Below are 23,791 nucleotides of genomic sequence, written 5' to 3' on the forward strand. Positions count from 1 at the left end.
TCGTGAGAATGACCCATATATATATATATATATATATATATATATATATATATATATATATATATATATATATACGTGTGTGTGTTTGTGTGAGTGTGTGTGTTACGGTGAAACACCGAAATCTGGAGAATGTCGACATTCACGTAGTCGCTTGGTGTATGTTCGAAATATTTGCTAAATACCCTTATTTCTGACTCACAACGGTGAATGTCAACAATCACATAGTCGCTTTGGTGAATGTCCGAAATATTTGTTATATCCAATTTTATATTAATTTATTCGTTAATATTATTATATTTATTTGATATATTTATATTTATTCTATATTTTAATACTTACTGACGATAGATTAGAAGAAACATCAGTGTTTGGAGTATCGGGCAAATATATACCGGACAATGGCACTTGACCTTAAAAAAACATCAGTGTAGGGTATACCGGGCAAATGTATACCTGGCAGTAGCACTTTACCTTAAAAAACATCAGTGTATGGTATACCGGGCAAATGTATACCGGACAGTGGCACTTAACCTTAAAAAAACATCGGTGTAGGGTATACCGGGCAGTGGCACTTAACCTTAAAAAAACATCAGTGTATGGTATACCGGGCAAATGTATACCGGTCAGTGGCACTTAACCTTAAAAAAACATCAGTGTAGGGTATACCGGGCAAATGTATACCTGGCATTGGCATTTAACCTTAAAAAAACCTCAGTGTAGGGTATACCGGGCAGAGGCACTTAACCTTTGAAAAACATCAGTGTAGGGTATACCGAGCAAATTTATACCGGGCAGTAGCATTTAACCTTAAAAAACCATCAGTGTTGGGTTAAAATATCGAATAAATGTAATTATATCCTCGAATAAATTCATATCAAATCGAATGTAATAAATATTTCGGACATTCACCAAAGCATATCTGTGATTGTCGACATACACTGGTGAAAGTCAACAACCAACGATTTCGGTCTTTCGCCGTATATATATACAATTATATTTGCGTCGCATTCGTAGAATTTTCCCTTTATTTTTGGAGCAATTATATATTCTATTTAAATAACAGGCATAAATAATTTACTTTTATTTCAGATGAAATTGCATTTATATGGATTCCTACATATATTTTAACTTTACTTTAGATGTAATTAGATTATCGTATCATTCATAGATATTTTCCTTTATTTTAGATGTAAATACATAAATATATGGTATTCTTACATATATTTTGATTTTATTTTAGAGGATATTATATTTTTATAGCTTTCATATTTATGTTTATTTTATTTTCGATGTACTACATTTATATGGCATTCCTACATATATTTTGACTTTATTTTAGACGTAGTTATATTTACATAGCATTCCTAGATATTTTCTTCTTGTTTTAGATGTATTTACATTTATATAGAATTCTTACATACATTTTGAATTTATTTCAGATACAATTATGTTTACTTAGCCTTCATTGATATTTCACTTTTATTTTTGATGCAATTACATTTACATGGCATTCCTACGCATATTTTAACTTTATTTTAGACGCAATTATATACAAAGAGTATTTATAGATACTTCCCTTTTCTAAATGAATTCACTTACAATAATACAGAATTTGGACTCATTTTTCTTTTACTATACAGGTAGCTTTTAAAAATGCCTATTAAAAATATTTTTCGTCTGGATAAACTTATCTTTCTACATAAAATTCTACAATTTATTTCTTAATTTCGATAATTTATATTTTTGTATTTCAGAAGTAAAGTAGTTATGGAATCCATTTTAGATAAAATTCCTCAATATAGGTATACTTATATCGATTTCATTTCTCATTTTCTTTTTAATATAGGTAAATTTTCACCTGCGGATCCATGCAAAGATGTTATTATACAAAGGAGTTGTGGCAAACAAAGGGAATGCACAGCTGTCCGACGTGGGACCAACAATTTTGTATGTAGTTGCGGAAAAGGGTTCTCGTCAGTTGGTGTTTTCAGTCCCTTCTCAGACAAGCGAACTATCATTCACAACTGTGAAGGTAATAAAAATGTCACTTTTGTACTTTATGCATTATCTCATGTTACTATGTTTAGTACCTCAGCTTTTTTTACTCGCGTCACCTTCTCACCTTACATAGATTATCATTAAGAACCGTTATTTTGAACTTCAGATACTGTATGATACTTGTATTTCTTGATTGGACTGTTTTTTTATATTAAAGTAGGTTATGAAAAATGAATCCCGTACAAGCTTGAGTCCCTAAAATGTTGTAAGGCCATTTTGGTGATTTACCAACAAGTTATGTTCACTAATGTTGGACCAACAACAGCCATTAAAATATGATTGACGATGTTATTTATCTATTATGATGGTTCAACCACCATGCTATGTTTATTAATGTTGGACCTACAACAGCCATTAAAAAAGATGGAATATGTTGTTTAACTAGTATGATGGTTCAACCATCATGCTATGTTTTTTATTGTTGAACCAACAACAACCACCAAAATAAGATGAGAGATGTCATTTTATCAATATGATGGTATAACAGAAAGTTATGTTTTTATTGTTGGACCAACAACAACTATCAAAATATAATGGAAGATGTTGAATGGCCATTTCGATGGCTCAGCAGCAAGTTGTGTTCACTGATGTTGGACCAACAGCAGCCATTAAAATATGATTCAGGACGTTGTTTACCTATTATGATGGTTCAACCATCAAGCTATGTTTTTTATTGTTGGACCAACAACAACCTCCAAAATAAGATGAGATATGTTATTTTATCATTATGATGATAAAATATTGTTGGACCTACAACAACTATCAAAATATCATGGAAGATGGTGTATGGCTATTTTGATGGTCTACCAACAATTTCGGTTCATTAATGTTGGACCAACAACAACCATTAAAATAAGATGGAATATTTTGCTTAACTATTATGATGGTTCAACCATCATGCTATGTTTTTTATTGTTGGACCAACAACAACCTCCAAAATAAGATGAGATATGTTATTTTATCATTATGATGATAAAATATTGTTGGACCTACAACAACTATCAAAATATCATGGAAGATGGTGTATGGCTATTTTGATGGTCTACCAACAATTTCGGTTCATTAATGTTGGACCAACAACCATTAAAATAAAACGGAATATTTTGCTTAACTATTATGTTGGTTCAACCTTTATGCTATGTTTTTTATTGCTGAACCAACAACAACTTCAAACTAAGACGGAAGATATTGCATGACCATTTTGATGGTCTATCAACAGATTATGGTTATTAATATTGAACCAACAACAGCCATGAAAGTATGTTGGAAGATGTTATTTTACTATTATTATTATTCAACTGTCAGGGAATGTTTATTATTGTTGAACCAGCAACAACCATTAAAAGTTTTTGGAAACACATGTTTTGCTGTGATGATGGTCAACCCGTATATTATGTTTATTTTTAGAGCAATGAGCAAATATATCTATATATCGTGAAATATGCTGTTTTACTATTATGTGCACATGCATCATGCATCTGTCTCGGGAAGATTTTTTTAAAGTTTTCAAAGCTTTAAATTATAAGTATATGGTTAAAATTGCTAAGAAGATGGCTAAAAAGATGGCTATGGTTAAAATTGCTAAATAAGAGGCTAAAAATGAAAATTTTTGCTAAATAATAGGAATAAAACAATAAGACTGCTTATTGCAATTGAAAAAAATTAAGAAAGATACATTTTAAGTACCCAAGTAATAAAATTCAAAGAAGATGAAATTATTATGCACACGTTCGCCATGCTCGAGCTTTTAATTATTAAACATAAAGTGAAATTGCAATAGAATATTAAAAAAATAAATAGTAGTTGTAAATATTGACATTAAGGTGAATTTGAGAAATATGGAACAGTTATGCTTTATATCAGGACTAATAAAGTTAATTCAAAGATTAATACGATACTGTTTGAGCATTGTCTTCTGTCTGAATCAGCACTGTCTCATTTTACTGAAATGTTTAAAGTTGTTATTTAAATTATTAAACATGTGATGAAATTATTTTTATGAAAGTTAAAAAATAAATTATGAAAATATGAGCTCTTGCAGCACTTGAACATTGTCTCGCGACTTTTTATTGAAAGCTTAAAGGTTAGGATTTAAATTATCAAACATGTGAAATCATAACGAATGGTTTAAAATAAATGGTTATTGCAATTCATAACATAATGGTGAATTTTAAAATCACAAAAAATCGAAGTTACAAAGCAGGATTAGCTAAATTAAAAAAGATTTAAATAAGATTGGGGTTGCAAGTTGTACTTTTAAATGCAAAATATGCAATGATATGTTATTAAAGGCTGAAAATTAATAGTTACTGCAATTAATATGACAAAGGTAAACTTTTAATTCAGAAAACAATAAAGCTGCATATAAGGATTAATATAATTAAGAAGGATTCATTCATATAGGCATACGAGTGATAGATTATATTTTTAGGTGCACGTGCACTGCTTCAGCATTGTCTGGTTACAGAAAGGTTAAGACTTGCTTTTAAAATTATTAAACATTTGGCGAATGTCATTAATAACATTATTGTGAGTTTTAAAAATACAAAGCAATAAAACAACATATCAAGATTATTTAGATTAATTAGACGAAAGATTTAAATAAGAAAAAAAAAATAGAAATTTTGCTAGATGTATAAAAGTACTATTAAATGTTAAAAAATAAATAGTAATTAAATATAATAACATTGAGGTAGGTTTTTGATTTACAAAATATTTTGCATATTCAGATTAATGAAATTAGAAATATTCGTGGATTTAGGTAAACGAGTGATAGATTAAATGGGGGGGGGGAGTATTTTCCCTACACGTTTACTTAAGTCGAGCATATTCTAATAAAAGTTTATAACAGCGTGGAAATATGAGCTTATAATAGATAAAATTATTATATATATTGTTTTTGTTGTCATAGGTCATTAGGGCAGAGTGGCTGTGATTGCATATTTTCAGTCACACCATCAATGGCCAAGGGTTCTACTTCAAATATTTTTTAAAAAAAAACTATTTATAAATTATGATGTGATAGTGGTTAGAAACAAAAGGATGAGTATATATTTTAATGCAGGTAGGTACTTTTATTTATGCCGCACTAGAGATGTTCAATGGACTATTGCAACGGTCTGGGAAACATCTCTGAGAATGATCCGAAGACGTATGCCATCACAAATTTTGTCAGGCCACTCCCTCAATTTATATATAGATCAGAAGGGAAAAGAAATTTTCGTCAAATCCCTGTACCCATGGTACTGCTAAGCGACTGACCACAGGACTTCCGATTCCAGAGATTTTACGAGTACATATATCACACGTACTTCTCGATGAGAATTTAGCGGAGTCAAGAATCGAACCCTGGAAGACATTTTAATAAATAAAAAAAATAGCTTATATTGCTTAATTTAAAATTCCGGATTATGCTTTCATTTCTCACAAAATGTTTTGCATTTTTGCTTCATATATAAGGTAGCATTCGGTGTGAATGCTCCTTGATATATGTTGCTTCCATGCATTTGACTTCGCGTCAAAAGCAATCAGAGATGCAGTGTGAATTGTACTTGAGTGTTCTTTTTTGTTGTTGCTGTTGTTAATTTACGTCGCACTAGAGCTGCACAATGGGCTATTGGCGACGGTCTGGGAAACATCCCGGAGGATGATCCGAAGACATGCCATCACAATTTTGATCCTCTGCGGAGGGGATGGCACCCCCGCTTCGGTAGCCCGACGACCTGCGTGCGAAGTCGAGCACTTTACGGTAGCACAGTTTAACGAGGACCAATACCGCACACCCTCGGTCCCTACGCAGGCTGATCCAAGTGGTCATCCACCCGCACACTGACCGCAGCCAGTGATGCTTGACTTCGGTGATCTGCTGGGAACCATGTCTTAACGATCAGTCCACTGCGGGACGAGTGTTCTTTTCAAACTTCACGATTGGGACGAGTAGCAAAATATCAGCTCAACTTCTTATTGTTTTGTCGTTATTCCCAGCGTTTATTCAACGCCCGTGCCGGTTGCTGTCAAGTAAGTTTTTATAAATTTATTTATTCTTTTAATTATTCCAATTTCATTGTCTTTTCTCCTAGATAATTTATTTTTATTCTTCAACTCATTGTGTAGTATTGCAATGTTTATTAAAGAATTATGTGGAGATCACGCTATTAACTGGTTAAGGTTGGGGACGAATCAAGAATTTCATTCTTATTATCTACCATCAGTGTTTTTCCTAATCGTTTTTAAAAGCTTTCACTGTTAAACATTTTAAAATTGATAAATTTATTTGTCTTTAACATAAACAATAGAGAATAAAATTATTAAAAAATTTTTTGATGTTTTCTAGAAGATATCTGTAGCAAAGAAAATGATTAATGAAATAATTGTTATTAATATTGCTGAAAGTATTTTGAATTCAGTCTCTGGTGTATGATCGTCATGCAGAAGTGGATGTATTTGTCGTACGCAAACATTCGGTTCAATATTAACCTAAAATATTTTTTAAAACTAGGTTCATTTTAAATTTCTTTAATTTTATTTATTTCAAATCCTGCTTGAGTTTCACTTTATACTGAGTTGTAGTAAAAATTATTATTACTTATTTAAAGAAGCTGTTAATTTGATTCCTCTTTCTTGTTTTTCTTCTAGTTGTAATACGGGGAAATATAGGGAATAAGTTCAGCAGTGTAAGTGAAGCTAGTATAAAGGAAGTTTGTCTATATGAAGAAGTTAGTAAATGAAGACTGACCATTATAATTGTGAATTATGTGTGAATAGTGTTCTGATAATAAAATCTGCTGATAATAACAAAAGAATGCTTGAATAGTGTTCTGATAATGAAAGATTTTAAATAAAGATGTTTGCTGATATTTTAGCATTGAATGTTCATTTTTTAAATATTTGTTTTGTTTTTAATTGTGCTATAAGATTAATTTTTTTAGTATTTCTTGCTAATTAGCCTGGATAACAATTATTTTTATACAAGATTATCTGCTATATTATAGAATAATTGCCTCAAGTATTAGTTTAATGTTTCAGATCGACAATTGATTTAAAATGATCCAGTGGTGAATTGTGCTTAAAATATCCCTGAACATACAAAATTCTTTTTATAAATAGCTTTCTAAACAAAATTTACGCACAATGTGAGTATTTCGAAAGGAAATGTGCATAACGAATTGCACACTGAAACCCAACTACCGGGGTTAAACTTGAAAACTATCATGCATAATAGTTCAAACAGTAAGATGTGATAATAGTGAATCTTGAGGGTCCATCAGGAATTCATCATATCAACCTGCTTCGCATATGTTGGAACATCATAAATCTGATTAAAAACCTGTATAGTGTGATGTTTCGAACAAATTCTTGTTTGTTCAGCAGAAATATAACATCAAAACGATTTACCTGTTTTATGTTGGACGATCAAAAATCAGACAAAACTCCTTCATTGATGTAATGGTGGTTCATGACTGTTCCAACAGTTGATCTCTAAGAAAATATGGAAATTTCTGATGGTGCAACATAGACAAACCATCAAAACAAGTTGTTATTTTTGTGTTGGACCAACATAAATCTGTCCGAATTCCTATATAGGTATGATAGTGGCTCATGTTGGTTCCAATATTTGATTTCTAAAATAATATGAGGGAAATTTCTGATAGTCCAACATGGACAAACCATCAAAACAAGTTGCTACACTTATGTTGAACCAAAATAAATCCGTCATAATTTTTATATAGGGATGATGGTGGCTCATGTGGTTCCAACATTTAATTTCTGAGATAATATGATGGAAATTTCTGATGGTCATACATGGACAAACCATCAAAACTAGTTGGTAATTTTATGTTGAACCAAAATAAATCCGTCATAATATTTATATAGGGATGATGGTGGCTCATGTGGTTCCAACATTTAATTTCTGAGATAATATGATGGAAATTTCTGATGGTCATACATGGACAAACCATCAAAACTAGTTGGTAATTTTATGTTGAACCATCATAATTCTGTTCGAATTCCTACCTTGGGGTGATGGTTACTTATGTTGGTTACTATCTATGGAAAATCATCAAAAAATTTGACTAGGGTATATATATATATATATATATATATATATATATATATATATATATATATATATATATATATATATATATATATATATATATATATACATATATATATATAATTTAATGATGCGATATTTCTGAATAAAGAATAATTATCCTAATAAAAATTATTCTTTATAATGTGTCTAAATCACTAGAAAAATTCAGTTGAAAAAGAGTATGAAATGAAAGAAGGCAGAAACCATACTTACCGGCGTGTAGCAAAGTAAAAAATATGGTTTAAAAGGAAAATACTAATTTAACAGTTAACAAATTTCGCGGTGAAGAAAAATTTTCAAAGTTGTGCTTATAGCTTGAATCGTACAAAATAAAATTAAAAATTATATTTGTTTGAAAAAAATGAAGCAAGTAACATTTCAGTGCTGATATCTATGAGAAAAACTAGCAAAAAAAATTTATTCCGAAGAATTATTTAACAAAACCCATAATAATAAGGAAAAAAATTATTTATTTTATTTTAATAATATAAATTTAATTGAAAAAAAAGAAACATTCAAAATAAGTTATCGTTGAAATTTAAACATCAGACTTAAATAAGGAATAAATCATTCATTGGCATTCCATTTTCATAGGGTGACTTATTTAAAAGCCAGAGCCTTCATTCATATATATATATATATATATATATATATATATATATATGTAGAGCTGTTGTTATAGTATTATGGTGTAATATCTCGGCAGATAACATCACTCTCCATCTTGTAATATTAAAAGAAGTTGCATCATCCTCTTTGTCATTGAGAGGCGCCAGCGAGTCCCGATGGGGAAGTCCCGAATTTAAAATTAACTCTTGACATTATACCATAGAACGATCTAATTTCTTATTCACTTGCACTTTAGAGACCACTGCGAGAACGCATCTCTCACCAACCCTGTAACTTTTTAAATTAAACGTATTTCCTTTTCTTTGTATTAAATGTTATGTTTAAACGTTAAATTATCGTCGTTATTTCATTTTATGCTGCACTAACTCCCATATATATATATATATATATATATATATATACATTTGTTAACGAAAGATGGAATTGAAAAAGTTAATTTTTATTTTTCAATTGTACAAGTTTTTATGAGAAAGTTTTTATCGTGACTAAATTAGTGTTATTTTAGAAATTTTACTAATATATTTGAATAGCTTTAATAAATTTCGTACAACTCAATTTATTTGTGTAAATTTTTAGAAAAGTTGAGCCCTTTGCAGTTATAAAAATTATTAAGGTGATCAGGATAATTTTGCGAAAATCTTCCAATCACTTAGAGAATTTACTCGCACATTATTACGCGGCGACTGGAAATAAAAAACAACAACTTCGGGTTCTTAAACTGACTCTTATGAACTACTAATAAATAAATTTGTCATCTTCATAGATTTCAATGAATGCGTTAATCCGACAGTCTGTCCAAACAGTACAAAATGTATCAATTCAGTTGGTGACTATGATTGCACCTGTAAACCTGGCTTTGTGGCTCCGTCCGAAACAGCAGACCTCAAGCGGACAGATTGTGTAGGTAAGTGAACTCATATTAATTTTGTGATCCAGAATTTTTGTTAAATATATTTTGCGAACAGATTATGTTATTAAGTTTAACTCAAGTTTATTCTGTTATGCAGAATTTATGTTAAAAATTGTTTTTGTATTAATTTACTTCAAAATAGGTGAAATATGTAATATTTAGCATTTTTAAAAGTTATTGTTATGAAATACAGCATGAAGCATCAGTGTCTTTTTCTGCGTTAAAAGTAACATTCTCCAAGTACGGCTCTTCCAAGAAATAATTTTTCAAATTTGCACTTATTTGAAGTTATTTAGATCGAAGAGAATCTTTCATCAGCATTGAAATTCTTTTTATTTACAAAATAAATTGTTGATAACGTTTTGAATATGAATAAAAAAAATATTTTTTCCAAACTTCTTTTATTTTGGACTTAATATTTTAGAACAAATAAAATTCTCAAAATCTAGCAGATTGTTTTAATAACTATACGAATAATTTTTAATAATAAAAATATTGCAGAATATATTATCACTTGTTACAGAGAGAAATAAAATACCAAAATATATTTTTACTTGTAACTACCTGAACTCAAAAGTTATATATATATATATATATATATATATATATATATATATATATATATATATATATATATATATATATATATATATATATATATATATATATATATATATATATATATATATATATATATATATATATATATATATATATATATATATATATATATATATATATATATATATATATATATATTTATATATATATATATATATATATATATATATATATATATATATATATATATAGAAGAGACATCGGCATAGTTATAAAAATGAATGCCATGATAATAGAGTCGGATAAATTACACTTTCGACCTCTTTGCGTCCTTTAATAATTAATAAATGTGTAGTCTCTTCACTAGACTTCACTTTTCTTCATTTTACTTAGAGTAGGTGAAGAAGAAACACTTTTACAAGAGGAACAATTTTATGTGATTTCAGTATTGGAATCGAATGCGCGAAATACAATCAAAAGTTATTTATTTTCATTATTTATTTCTAGTAAAAGAAAATTAAAAAAATTTTATTAGATAAAATATAAGGAAAAAAACTTATTTAGCTTATTCGATAAAATTAATTTAAGTTTTTTAGAGGCTTCTATGTTCCACAGCCCATTAGGCCCGATTTTTTTTATGTATACAAGAAATTTTATTGATTGTTACAAACTGAAAAAAGAACTATGTATATAAAATATTTTTATACGTTTTTAAAACTAGCATATATTTACTAACTTTATTCAAATGTACGCAATTAGAATTGAAGTTATTAACAAATGGAAATGCAAATTAAAATTATAAAAATAGTTTAGAACGGACTATTAAAATCCCGGATAAGTATTTTTACCACATATTCAGAGAAAAGTTCTTTTACCTAATTTGCATGAATGGTGTCCTTTTTACCAACGCGAAGTTTTGCATCGATCAAAAATGAGCATAGGATGTTTAAAGCTTCTTTTATTTTTTATTAGCACTGTCATTCTAAAAGCATTCTTATAAAAATATAGCAATATTTTTAAATGTTTTCAAAATTGCTGGTATTATGACTAGAAAAGAATTACTAATTTGCTCTCCTTATTGCGATCTATCCGAAGCTTGCATTGGTAAAAACAATATTTCCGAAAGTTTCAAAAGAAAACTTTTCAAACTATGCTAACAGTTTTGCCATGTAAAATTTTATTTATTAGCTGCCAAAAGATAGATAACTTTAATGGAATTAGTACAATAGTTTTTCTATGATTTTATCCAGCTTGAAGTTTTTTTAGAAATGGTGTACTTTTTATTCATGAAAAATTTGCATAGACCAAAACAAGTCATAGGAGTTAAAGGCTTCTTTTTCGGTACATAAGAAAAGCATTCGAATATAAATATTGTTATTTTTTGAAATTTCAACATCACTGCTCTTAAAGCTAAAAATAAATTTTTTAATTCCTTTCTTCATTTTGGTCGATCTGAATTTCGCATGGGTAAAAAGGGCACAATTCTAAAAATATTATTTTATCACACATACGTTCGTATGCTAGCTTGTGTGCTTATTACAAAAATGACTCTTTAGCCCATGAACCTCATAGGCTTTATCCCGGATATTGCTTAGCAATTCACAGAGCAGACGAAAAGAAACTTATGATTTTCGAGAGAAAAATATTAGGAAACACTTTCGGTGCACTAATAATGAAAATCCTATTAAGAACAATAACCTTGCAAACACCTGAGAGAAAAAGAAAAAGAGTTAGGGGAAGCTCTAGAATAAAATAGTTAGATATAGTATAGATGTAGTTACAGAACTTGAAAGTTAATAGATGGAGAAATATAACATGGAATAAATCTAGATGGGGTAAAGTAACTGAGATGTCCTTGGTCAGCAACAATCCTCCCGAAAGCCTCCACACGGTTATTTAGAAGTAGTCTGCGCAGACTGTTTAAAAAGTGAACCAGTTGTGCGCTTGACCCCAAATTCTAGTTTAAAAGTGTCTGAGAGAAATTTATCATACATATTTAGGAATTGAATCTGCAGTGGTAGACAAGTAAATAAGACAAACCAATCATATTCATAAATGAAATAAATTTTTAGACATATGTTTGCTACCACTTTCTTAATTTTACCAGATTTTCCATTAAAGAGCTCTTTCGTAAACTGGTTTGCCTATGACCGAGCTCAGAACTACCATGGCTACTTACCAGCGATACGGTCGAGGAGGAAAGCGGAGGACCGAAAGGCCTAATCAGCGCGAACTCCACTTCTGTGACCTGACTCCAGATGAGCAACGACTGGAATTTGCATGCGATGCAGCCTCATTGTACACTACTAAGGAGGGATTAGATGCTATGATCAGCAGATTTAAAAAACTTGATAAAAATTCTGAAGCAAAAGAATCTCCAAGCTTAATATGAAAGAATGAACGAGCTTTTCTCTGACGGCACTGCCGAAGATGCAACGATGCCATTTAAAACAGATGTGATTGCGGGCACCAATAAGCCAGCAGAGACCTCAGTTGCAGCACCGACCTCCGATCCTAGGACAGCGGAGATTACTCCTGGCACAGTTGTTGATTCTGTCAGCGTAGAAATGGATCACGAGACAGAATCAGATACCAAACAACAGATAGAGGAAAAATCCCACTTAAAAGAACCGCCGACCAAGAGACGGAAAGAGAAAAGATTCCCACCCAAGACCTAGAAAAGACGGATAAAGACTCCACCCCTACTATTATACAGCGAGAAGCTACACCTACAGCCCCTGCAACAGATGAGGCTTCCCGATGGTCATGGAGTTGATGGGGGTTAATGATGGAAGCTCGAGGCACCATTTGATGTCTGACCATTGATTTGCCACCAAGCCCAAGGATTCATCTGGATGCTGATGTCGAGTGTTCTTTGATGTCAATTTTTAAAGAGAAACTATTTAGTGAGTAGTACCTATTTCATTCTCTTGCAACTATGTCTGGACGTGCCAAAGGAGGTTCCATTTTTTTTGACTACTGCAAAAATGTTATCTCGACGTTGCTGACGTAGAGGCGAGATTATTCACACGCCCATCAGGAAAACTGAAATACTTGTGATGTATCCCAACTACATAAAGCCAGACGGTAAGCCAGGTGAAATTTTTGAAGATGAATAGAGACACTTTCATTGTTATTCGAAAAAAGGGAGCTTTTGCACACTCCGCAATTTTATAGTGCCCGAAGGAGCTGCAAGACATTATTCGGCCAACTCTATTCCAGTACCTGAACAGTAACAGTACTGAACCTCTATTCCCGCTTGAAATGCCGACTTCATCAGCTAACGACCAAATTATGGAAATCAATGACGGAGACCAGAATATGGAACAGAGAAAAGAAATTTCGACATCTGACTCGGAAAGAATCAATAAAAACGACACAGAACTTCCTGCAAAGAAAAGGAAAAAGAAGAAGAAAAAGCTAGCAGATGTCAAAAAAGCTGAAGATAATCACACATCCACGACTACAAATAGCTGATCTTCTTCACCGCTAGAGACCGCCACTATCTTATTGCTATCAGAAACCAAAGAGGATTCCAACAAAGCCCTCCTAAGGAGGATTCCAACAAAGTTCCAGAGCCTCCCACAACACCAGAGAAAGTGCAGCACATTAAGTTTTTCAAAAGTTTTAATCCGTGGACTACCCGTTAACTTCAAGACTGAGGATATTTACCTTGAATTTGAGAAATTGGACATTGAAATCCACATTATAATCCAGTTTAAGAGAAGAGCGGTCCACTTTTTCTCAAAATTTTTAGAGAAACGGAGAATCACCTGAAAGCCATCACAGATATACAGCGGATTCCGGTCCGAGTTGAACGTTTTCGTGGCGGCCGGGGACCACTGAAGTGTTTTAATTGCCAGGATTACGGCCATGCTCAACGGATATGCAATGCACCTCCTAGATGCGTGAAATGCGCGAATAATCACCGATCATTCGAGTGTCGAAAAGATAGACTCAAAAGTGCTACAACTGTGGCAAAAATCACGCCGCGAACTACGCGGGATGCGGAGCCCACCCCAGCAAGAAGGGCCCTCGTGCTGTTGCTTCCACACCAGCTAAATTAGCACGCAGACTCGTATCACTTGTGAAAGAGCTCCATGACCTTCTAAATAATGAAGAAGTGCTTCGTCTTTTACAGAGGATCCTAGGGGAGACCTCTCTAGCTCAGTGATGTTTTTATTCTCAATTCAGGATTTATATTTCTCATATCAACATTGAACTCTAAATATATGTCATAATTAAACATGTGCCAGTTAAACATAGGAACTTAATTAGGGAATATGTATCAATTTATGCTAACATTTATTTATGTCAACTTATGTATATATTTTTCAAATTATGTTTATATTTATATAATGTCAATATGTGTTAATATATGTGTCAATTTAGATTGGATAATCAAATGTTATATTTAGTCAAGCAAAGTGCTTGTATTTTTGTATTAGCTACCACATCGACTGCTAAATTCAAAACGTTATTACTACAAATTTTCTGTAAATTTCTAGATGTAAGCGATAGGGGTGGCTATGCGGCCCTGGTGCCCAATTTTTGTAAATAAAGTTATAAATGAGGCTTCCCCCACAATACTCGAGCAGAAAGAGGGCCTGCTACTCAGTAGAAAACTCAAAATTTTCTTCAGAGGACTTAAAACCGTCGGTGAGATTCCAGACATCGCCTTTCTAGACGTCGCCTTTCTAGAGCCTTTCTAGATTTTGAACTACGTCCAATCAAAATCGAGCAGACGAGAAAGAGGTGATGCTAAGAGTGCAAGCTCCTTCCCCCGGTTCATAGTCATTCTCACAGACAACACCAAACATCGTGAGATCTACAACATTGATCAGCTCCTGACGACTCCAGTCCGGATGTAAAGATTTCGTGGTGTCCGCCGCAATATCCAATGCTTCGATGCCAGAAATTTGGTCAAACACAGAAGTCCTGCAGTGCAGAGCCAGCTTGCATGAAATTTGACGACGCACGCATTACGTACTTATGTACGAAATACATATGCGAATCGGCAAAGTGCATAAATTGTCATGGTGAGCACCCAGCCTGTTTTTCAATATGCAGTGCAAGACCAAAAAGAAAACACAGAGGAAACCCAGTCAAGCCTAGGAAAACCTCCGACCCAGTACGAGATTCCTGCTACTCTTCAAAGAGATGCAGAAGTTACTGAAGGATCAAGAACTAGTTAAACCTACTCCGATCCTTCCTCAATGGAAAGTCATAAACGTAGAGATCATCATTCAAGATTTCTACCACCAAAACGGCCACAGCCCTCCTGTGGAAATTCTCACCAAAAATTACCGCTACCGCGGTCAGGTACTTCGTAACTTTCCTATCTATTCTAGTAAGTGGTTTACCATCATAGTGGTCTGATCAGACTACCTATAAGAAACCGAGAGGAGGCTTTCAGTTATAGGAGGCGTTGCCTTATGCTGAATAAGAAGAAGACATAAGTCCTTGTTATATGGAAGAACATAAAACACATTTTGAGAATGGCACCACAAAGATGTGCCCAGAGTTACAGTAAAATACGTACTCGCTACCTCTACTCACCAGAGAGTTTAACGTACAGGTAAGACCATTTTTCAGGAAGCCGCCTTAATTCTCAGGCAGGGATGCCAACTGTTTCGATCGTATTAAATAGCAAAACTTGTAAAATAAGGATAATTACGCATATATATATATATATATACTTACCTGCCAACTTTTACGCATTTGGCATAAAATTTTATTTCGATATTTAAAGTGGTAGTAAAATGTTTGTTTTATATATATTCCTTGCATTTATAAACTTAATTTATAATCCTTTTGATCCGCCACTATTTAAAAAAATTAAGCATATATATAAATATATAATTTTGTTGTGGAAGTCTGCATAAGCTTGTTCAAAATACCTCTTATTTTTCTGCCTATAATTGCAATTTACATTCCATTTGACAACCATTGGCGAAAATCATCCTTGAAAGGATTAAAAGTTGGTATATATATATATATATATATATATATATATATATATATATATATATATATATATATATAAGCATATATTCATCTTACTATATAACATTGCGTATCAACAATTTTATTTTATTTTAAAGAAATGTGCAATCAGAAAAATTGCAGACATGGACGATGTGAAGCTGAAGATGGAGTTTACCGATGCAAGTAAGCATGCACATTTAAATTTTGGGATTACGTTTTTATTTCAAAGTCTTTTTTTTTAATTTTCGCATAACAATTACATTTTTTCTCAATAAAATAGTGGTCAGGTTACAACAGTGAACTCTGCTCCGGCCTAAGGGACCCACTGAAAAAAAAGCGCAAACATGAAAAGGACGCATAAGTGAAAAGCTTTCAAAATTCTAAAATGCAACACAAATTGCTATAAAAGCATGGACAAAAATGTTTCTAGAGATTAAATTATAATCAATCAATATTTTTATTAATTAATATTAATAATCGTATTTACTATAACTATACAAATATAAAAAATTGTAAAGTAACAGATTACAAACTATTTTCTTACGAAATAATCGGTAATAGATATTTTTCCTTTCTTCTCACGTATTTGTAAAACAGTTTTTTCAAACTCATACACACATGAAAGGGGAGTTTCAGTAGTTGACTTAAACTGTAAATAGTCACAGATGATAATTAAAGCTTCTAACACGAACTATGCAAATCTTTATTAGAACGATATATTTTTTTTCGCAAAAGGTGAAACATACTTGCAGCTGCACTTATTATTATGTGTGGTAGTGTTAAATGCTTATTATTGAACTAAAATATTTTAATGTCGTATTTGTTGGGAAAATGTAAACAAATAGATGGGCAGTATTTTCCTCTTGGCTGTGTCACTTCCTGTTATCTCAGCTAGAAGGAAGTGGGTGTTTCTGTTTTTAGTCAGTTATATCTTTGCTTTGGATGGAGGATGTTTCTTCTCTTATGTTATGTTTAAAGAGAGCTATGTGATGTTAAAGAGTTATGTTTAGTTTAATTGAATGTAGTTTTTCCTACTTTATATTTAAAGATTTATATTCAATAAATATAGTTGTGCAGTTATCCATGAAGTGAATTCTTGAGTAGTAATAGATGTCTTCAATATCTTATACTTAGTAAGCTGGCCCCTATTTTTCAACAATGGTTATGGGCCCAGGACATTTTAGAAGGGGGCCGTGAACAATTTGTATTGATAATTTGAAATATATTTTGAAGAACTTTTATAGAGAATGGCTTTGCTACCAGAAGACTTTAACTTATTAAGTTATGATAATTGGGACAGGTGGAAAAGAGACATTAAAAATTTGTTATTAGATGAAGGCTGTTGGAAATTTATTGATGGAAAAGAAGAAGAGTTGAAAGTTTCAGCTACAAGAAGAGAAAAACAGGAATTTGAACTAAGAAGAGATAGATCCAGAATTCAGCCAGAATTCAGACCGCTTATTCAAGATTGTTTAGATGGTAAAAAGGCTGGGGAAACATTGGTTAAGCATTTTGAGCCAAAAACAAAAGCCAGACTCATTCAGATACTTGATGAGGTTTTAGCATAAAATATCAAGCTAATGAAAGTATAGGCCTCTTTATTGCTAGACTTAAAACAGCAAGGAAAAAGCTTAGTGAAGCAGGTCATGAATTAAATCAGTTGTTTCAAGGCTTCCAAGCAATAAGGCATCTACCACCTGAGTTCTCCGTTATAGTTCAGTTAATTTATCGTTGGAATGATGAATATTTTACTATTGATAAAATTGCTGAAGAACTGATAAGAGAAGAAAGCAGACTTACACAACTGAGAGCTGATATTCGTCCAGAGGTTAGTGCATTTAACATTTCTTCTATAAGTAAAGATGAAGAAAGATATGGAGACAGAAAAAAATCTCAAAGTAAATTTGTAGAAAGTAATAGAAAAGTCATTGGTCCATGTCATCACTGCCACAAGTATGGACATTTCGTTGCAAATTGTCGAGATAGATATGCCAGAAATGTCAAGTCAAAGTGGGGTAAACAGAAAAGGAATTTCAATGATCAGTCAGCTGCTTTAGTTGAGACTTATTCAACACACTCTGTGGAAGTTGGTGAAACCATGATTAAAACTGATGATAGAATATGGGTTTTAGATTCCACTGCAACTACACATTTCTGTAAAAACAAAATGTTAATGTCAAGTTATGAAGAAACAAATAATGTAAGCATGGCTTTGGCTGTTGGGGATACTTCTAGTAAGGTACTAGGAAAAGGAACTGTTGAATTTTCAATTAAAGTAGGAGAAGAAATGAGTAATATAACCTTAACAAATGTTTTATACAACCCAAGTATTCGAAGAAACCTAATATCTATTTCACGATTAGAAGCTGCAGGAGCCAATTTTGTTGGAACTAAGGGAAAATTATGGATTTATTCAAATGATTGGTTGAAGTTATTTTATGCCACTAGAAGAGATGGATTGTACCACCTGAAGCCATACAAATATAAAACTGGAACTCCAAAAGCTGAAAGTAGTGGATTTAATGTTGGCACTTGTAAATCAGGAACAGATATAGCTACATTGTGGCATAGGAGATATTGTCATATTAATTTTGACTACCTTAAGGAAACTAGTAAGAACCAGAGTGTAAGGGGATTACCCAATATAGAAAAACCAGATGAAAATTGTGACACTTGCCTCCTTGCCAAGTCGAATAGAATCTCATTTAAATCAAATCCAAGTCGTACTTCTCAATCACTTGAAGTAGTATATATGGATATCTGTGGTCCTATGCCGAAAACTTCAATAGGAGGAAATAGGTATTTTTTGACAATTATAGATGATTACAGTCGTGCAGTAGTTTTATACCTTATGAGGAATAAAAGTGAAGCATTTAGGAAATTTAGGAATTATCATGCAAAGATGGAACGCTTGACTGAAAGAAAATTAAAGTGTATCAGGAGTGACCATGGCGGTGAGTTCTGCAATAACCAATTTGAACAATACTTAGAAGAGCATGGAATTTGTGCTGAGCGAACTAATTACTATACGCCAGAAGAAAATGGTGTAAGTGAAAGATTTAATAGAACTGCTCTGGATGCCATTAAATCTATGTTGAAGGATAGTAACATGAATGAAGAATGGTGGGATGAAGCAGTATGTTGTTTTGTTCATACGTGGGACAGAATTTCAAGAAACGGAAAGAAAACGTCATATGAGATGTTGTATGGAAGGAAACCACCAGTAATGTATTTTAAAGTGTTTGGATGTAAGGCTTATATTGGTGTACCTAAACAAAAGAGAAACAAATTCCAAATGCGTGCCAAAGAAGGTATAATGATAGGTTTTGCTTCTTCAACCAAGGGCTACCGTATCTACTTACCTGAAGATTGTAAAGTTACAGAAACAAAAAATTTGTTTAATTCAATGAAAATGAATTTGCAGTGGAAGTCATCCTGGACCCCAGTAGAAAACCACCAAGAAGAACAAAATGGAATGAAAAAGAAGAATCAAGTGATGAAGATATTATTCATAGGCCAGAATTTGACTCAAGTTGTAGTCATGAAAGCATCAAGAAGGTATCAGATTTAAACTGGTTAAGAAAAGCAACTAAACGATCAGATGGATCTAGAAATGATATTTATTATTTCATAGAAGGGTCTAAAAACCTATTTAGGTCATCAAATGACATTGAGAAATATTGTGATAGTCATGGAATTGAATTTGAAAAAGATATATTTGATTTTAGTTTTAGGAATGAATATTCTGGTAAAGTAACCAGAAATGAAGTCAGCATAGTACAAGAAGATGAAGCAAATTTAATTGAGTATAATATTCCAAAAGGCTACAAAGAAGCAGTTGAGTCAAGAAATTGTGAAAAATGGAAGAATGGAATGGAAGAGGAAATTGAAATGATGAAGAAAAGAGAAGTGTGGTCATTGGTAGAGAATCCGAAAGATACTAAAGTGATAGGTATTAGATGGGTGTGCAACCTAAAAACCGATGAATCGAATAAAATTGTGAGACATAAAGCCAGACTTGTTGCACAAGGATTTAAGCAACAACAGGGTATTGACTATTACGAAGTGTATAGTCCTGTGGTTAATTTTTCTCTCATAAATTTATGTTTTGCTATTTTTGTAGGTTTGATGAACTGGGTTCACTGTCAAGTCGATGTAAAAAGTGCATATTTATATGCAGACTTAACAGAAGAAATTTATATGGCACAACCTGAAGGTTTTGTAGTGGATCCATCAAAAGTGTGTAAATTAAAAAAGGAAATATATGGATTACGTCAATCAGGACGTGAGTGGTACACTGAAGTAACTAATGTATTATACGAATTAAAACTTGAAAAATTAGATTGGTGCAATGGAATATTCACAGGAGATAATGTGTTGCGATTGTTATATGTAGATGATATTGTGATAATGGGAAAAAGTCAAAAGGACATAGATCTGATTTTAAATGAGTTGAATCAAAATTTTGAATTAAAGGTTTTGGGAGAAACAAGGAAATTTTTAGGTATAGAATTTGAGAAAATTAATGGTCATTTAGTAATCCACCAGAAAGAATATATAGAGAATACAGTGAAGCATTTTAGGAAGTGGTACTACATACCCATAGTTTCATTGCCAATAGTTAAAGGATTAAATTTGTCAATGCAGGATTGCCCACAAACAGAAATAGAGAAAGCTGAAATGGAAAACATTCCATACCGAAGTGTTCTTGGATGTGTATCCCTTATAGCAAGTAGGACAAGACCAGAAATATCTTATGCTGTTAATATTTTATCGCAGTATCAAGAAAATTCTGGTATCAAACACTGGCAAGCTCTACTGAAATTATTAGGGTATCTGCAATATACAAAGGAAAATATGCTCGATTTGTCAATAAAGTGCTACACTGATGCCGACCATGCATCAAACAGAGATGACAGAGTGTCAATAGGAGGAACTATTGTATATGTAGGTGATATCCCTATCTTGTGGAAAACCTTTAAACAGAAAAGTGTTTCTGCCATGGAGGCTGAGTATATCTGTTTATCGAAGTCAGCCAAGCAGTTAGTGTGGTTAAAAAATGTGCTAACTGATAAGAAACTCAAACTGGACATACCAAGCTGTGAATTGTTTTGTCATAACAGTGCTGCTATGGATTTTTCTAAATCTGAGGTTGAGAACTCTCGAAGCAAACACATTGATGTTCGTTACCATTTTGTGAAACAATATGTGAATGACAAATTCTTTGAATTAAGATACATTAGAACTTTAAACAATACAGCGAACTTATTCACAAAACCTGCTGTTAAAGAACACATGAGATCTTTTTGTAATAAAATATATTTAAGGACTTAACTCAAGGTTGTGATTAAGTGTTTAACTTTTTAGCACAGCAAAAGGAAAAGGGGGCCGATTGTTGGGAAAATGTAAACAAATAGATGGGCAGTATTTTCCTCTTGGCTGTGTCACTTCCTGTGGGAAGTTGGGTCACTCCCTAGGGGAAGTTGGGTCACTTCCTTTTATCTCAGCTAGAAGGAAGTGGATTTTTCTGTTTTTAGTCAGTTTTATCTTTGCTTTGGATAGAGGATGTTTCTTCTCTTCTCTTATGTTATGTTTAGAAAGAGTTATGTGATGTCAAAGAGTTATGTTTAGTTTAATTGAATGTAGTTTTTCTTACTTTATATTTAAAGATTTATATTCAATAAATATAGTTGTACAGTTTTCCATGAGGTGAATTCGTGAGTAGTAATAGATGTCTTCAATATCTTATACTTAGTAAGCTGGCCCCTATTTTTCAACAGTATTTAGATAAATTAAACAGGGCGATTAGAAATTGTCTTGCCAAAATTGAAAAGGGATTAGAGGGGGTGGATGAGAATGCAATTTGTGTCCGTAAATGCCACGCTAACGTTCAGAAAATTTAAAAAGATTTTAAATGTAAAAAAGAATGAGACAAAAACACATAAAATCAAATCCGAAAATATTAAAAATAGTGACAAAAAAGCGTAATGTAAATTTGACATCACTGCCTCTTAGAACGGCAAAAACTAAACTGAACCATGCCTTGTACGTTTCCAGCAGCAACAACAAATATCAATGTCGGGAGCCGTGGTGGATCAGGTTGTAGAGTGCTCGTCTCCCAATGAGGTGACCGGGTTCGATTATCTCAGCGATGGCTGGTTGATACGACAACAGCACAATATTCGCACCGACCATAGTGATGACGAAAATTGTCCTCAATGGTAGGTGAATCATGGGTTAGAGTCCCTTTGTTGCAAGGCTAACCGTGGGAGGTTTTTGTGGCTTCCCTCACTATGTATCTCAAATGCGGGTTAGTTCCCTCAAAAAGTCCTCTACGAAGGCAAATTTCTCCAAATATTTGCTTCAAGAGTTTCCTTGTCTTTTGCATTGGGTTCCAAATTACAAGGTTACGGAGTTGAACATTGGTAGTTGTAAACCAAAATTTCGGTCAGCTGTTCAACGACGGTCGTAATATAAAATAAATGTCGATGTCAGAGTCCTCAGGAATTTCATAGATGAGGCTTTTAAGTGGCCCAATAAAAACAAATCGGAGCAAATTGAAAAATATTTGCACACAATTATAAAATTAGTTTACCCAAAGATAAAATATAAAATTAGTTTACCCACGCAAAATAATAAATTTCAGTATATATTTATTATTTTGTATTATTTTATTTAAAAATAGTCGAAAATGTTTTTAATAGTTAGGTATACAATTTTTCGCGTCATTCTAAAGTATCTAAGAGAAAAACTAGAAAAGTTTTAGTGATCATGAAGACCAGGGAAGAGACACACCTCGGATTTAAGCAAAATATTTATCCCTTGTCCGAAGCAAGTTTGCCTGTCTATAATATTTCGTTTTACTCTACAATAAAGAGAAGCGGCGTAAAATAAATTTCTAAATGCTTTTTCATACACACCGGCAATTTCGAAATTTCCGTAGCCTCATAAAATAGTTTTCTAAGTGATAGCAAAGTTGGCAAATTTAATTTAAATAAATGAGAATTAGAAGAATTTTGATCACCCCTACTTATCATTTATTAGCCTTGTATATAAATGGTGAGGCCAACAATAGTTGGAAGATTGCAGAGCCCGCTGACGCTATCAGGTACTACGTGATTACACTAGACAAGTCAAAAAGCCAGGCCTACTAACTCTCAACGCTCTTTGAAAAATTTCTTCTAGTGGTAGCCAAATTTATGCTTTATTGTATTATTCTTTCATTTTTAAATTTGATATAAAGTTATTTTTCACACCAGTCTTTGTAAATGATTCGAAAGTTTATATAAAAAGCCACTTTGTTTCAACCAGCGGTGAAGGCGGTGAAGCGGTGAAGGCGAGACGGAAAAGAGGAAAGGCTGGTAGTAAAACCATTTCAGTTATGACTAGTTTTCGGGAGGAGTTAACTTGTTCTTTTAAAAACTATTCAACAATATCTAATTTATCATTGGAAAATTAACAGTGTCTTATCTATGCTAAACTAATTAACGAAATCTTGATAGTTACAAATATTTTATTTTTCTCGAAAAAAATGCTAAAATGAA

The 23,791-nt window shown here is 32.3% G+C and overlaps 1 protein-coding gene across 1 annotated transcript in view; it reads left to right on the forward strand.

Annotated features, from left to right (window-relative positions):
- The window catches only part of LOC107442534 (uncharacterized), a 95,008-nt gene that overhangs the window by 50,251 nt on the left and 20,966 nt on the right, over nt 1–23,791 (forward strand). The window contains exons 14-16 of the mRNA XM_087163387.1: nt 1,847–2,032; nt 9,552–9,692; nt 16,364–16,430. Of these exons, the coding sequence (XP_087019513.1) occupies nt 1,847–2,032; nt 9,552–9,692; nt 16,364–16,430 (394 nt within the window). The remainder of the gene's footprint in view (nt 1–1,846; nt 2,033–9,551; nt 9,693–16,363; nt 16,431–23,791) is intronic.

Source organism: Parasteatoda tepidariorum, chromosome 5 (assembly GCF_982258835.1).
Source record: "Parasteatoda tepidariorum strain Cologne lab strain chromosome 5, Ptep-v5.0, whole genome shotgun sequence".
NCBI classification, from domain to species: domain Eukaryota; kingdom Metazoa; phylum Arthropoda; class Arachnida; order Araneae; family Theridiidae; genus Parasteatoda; species Parasteatoda tepidariorum.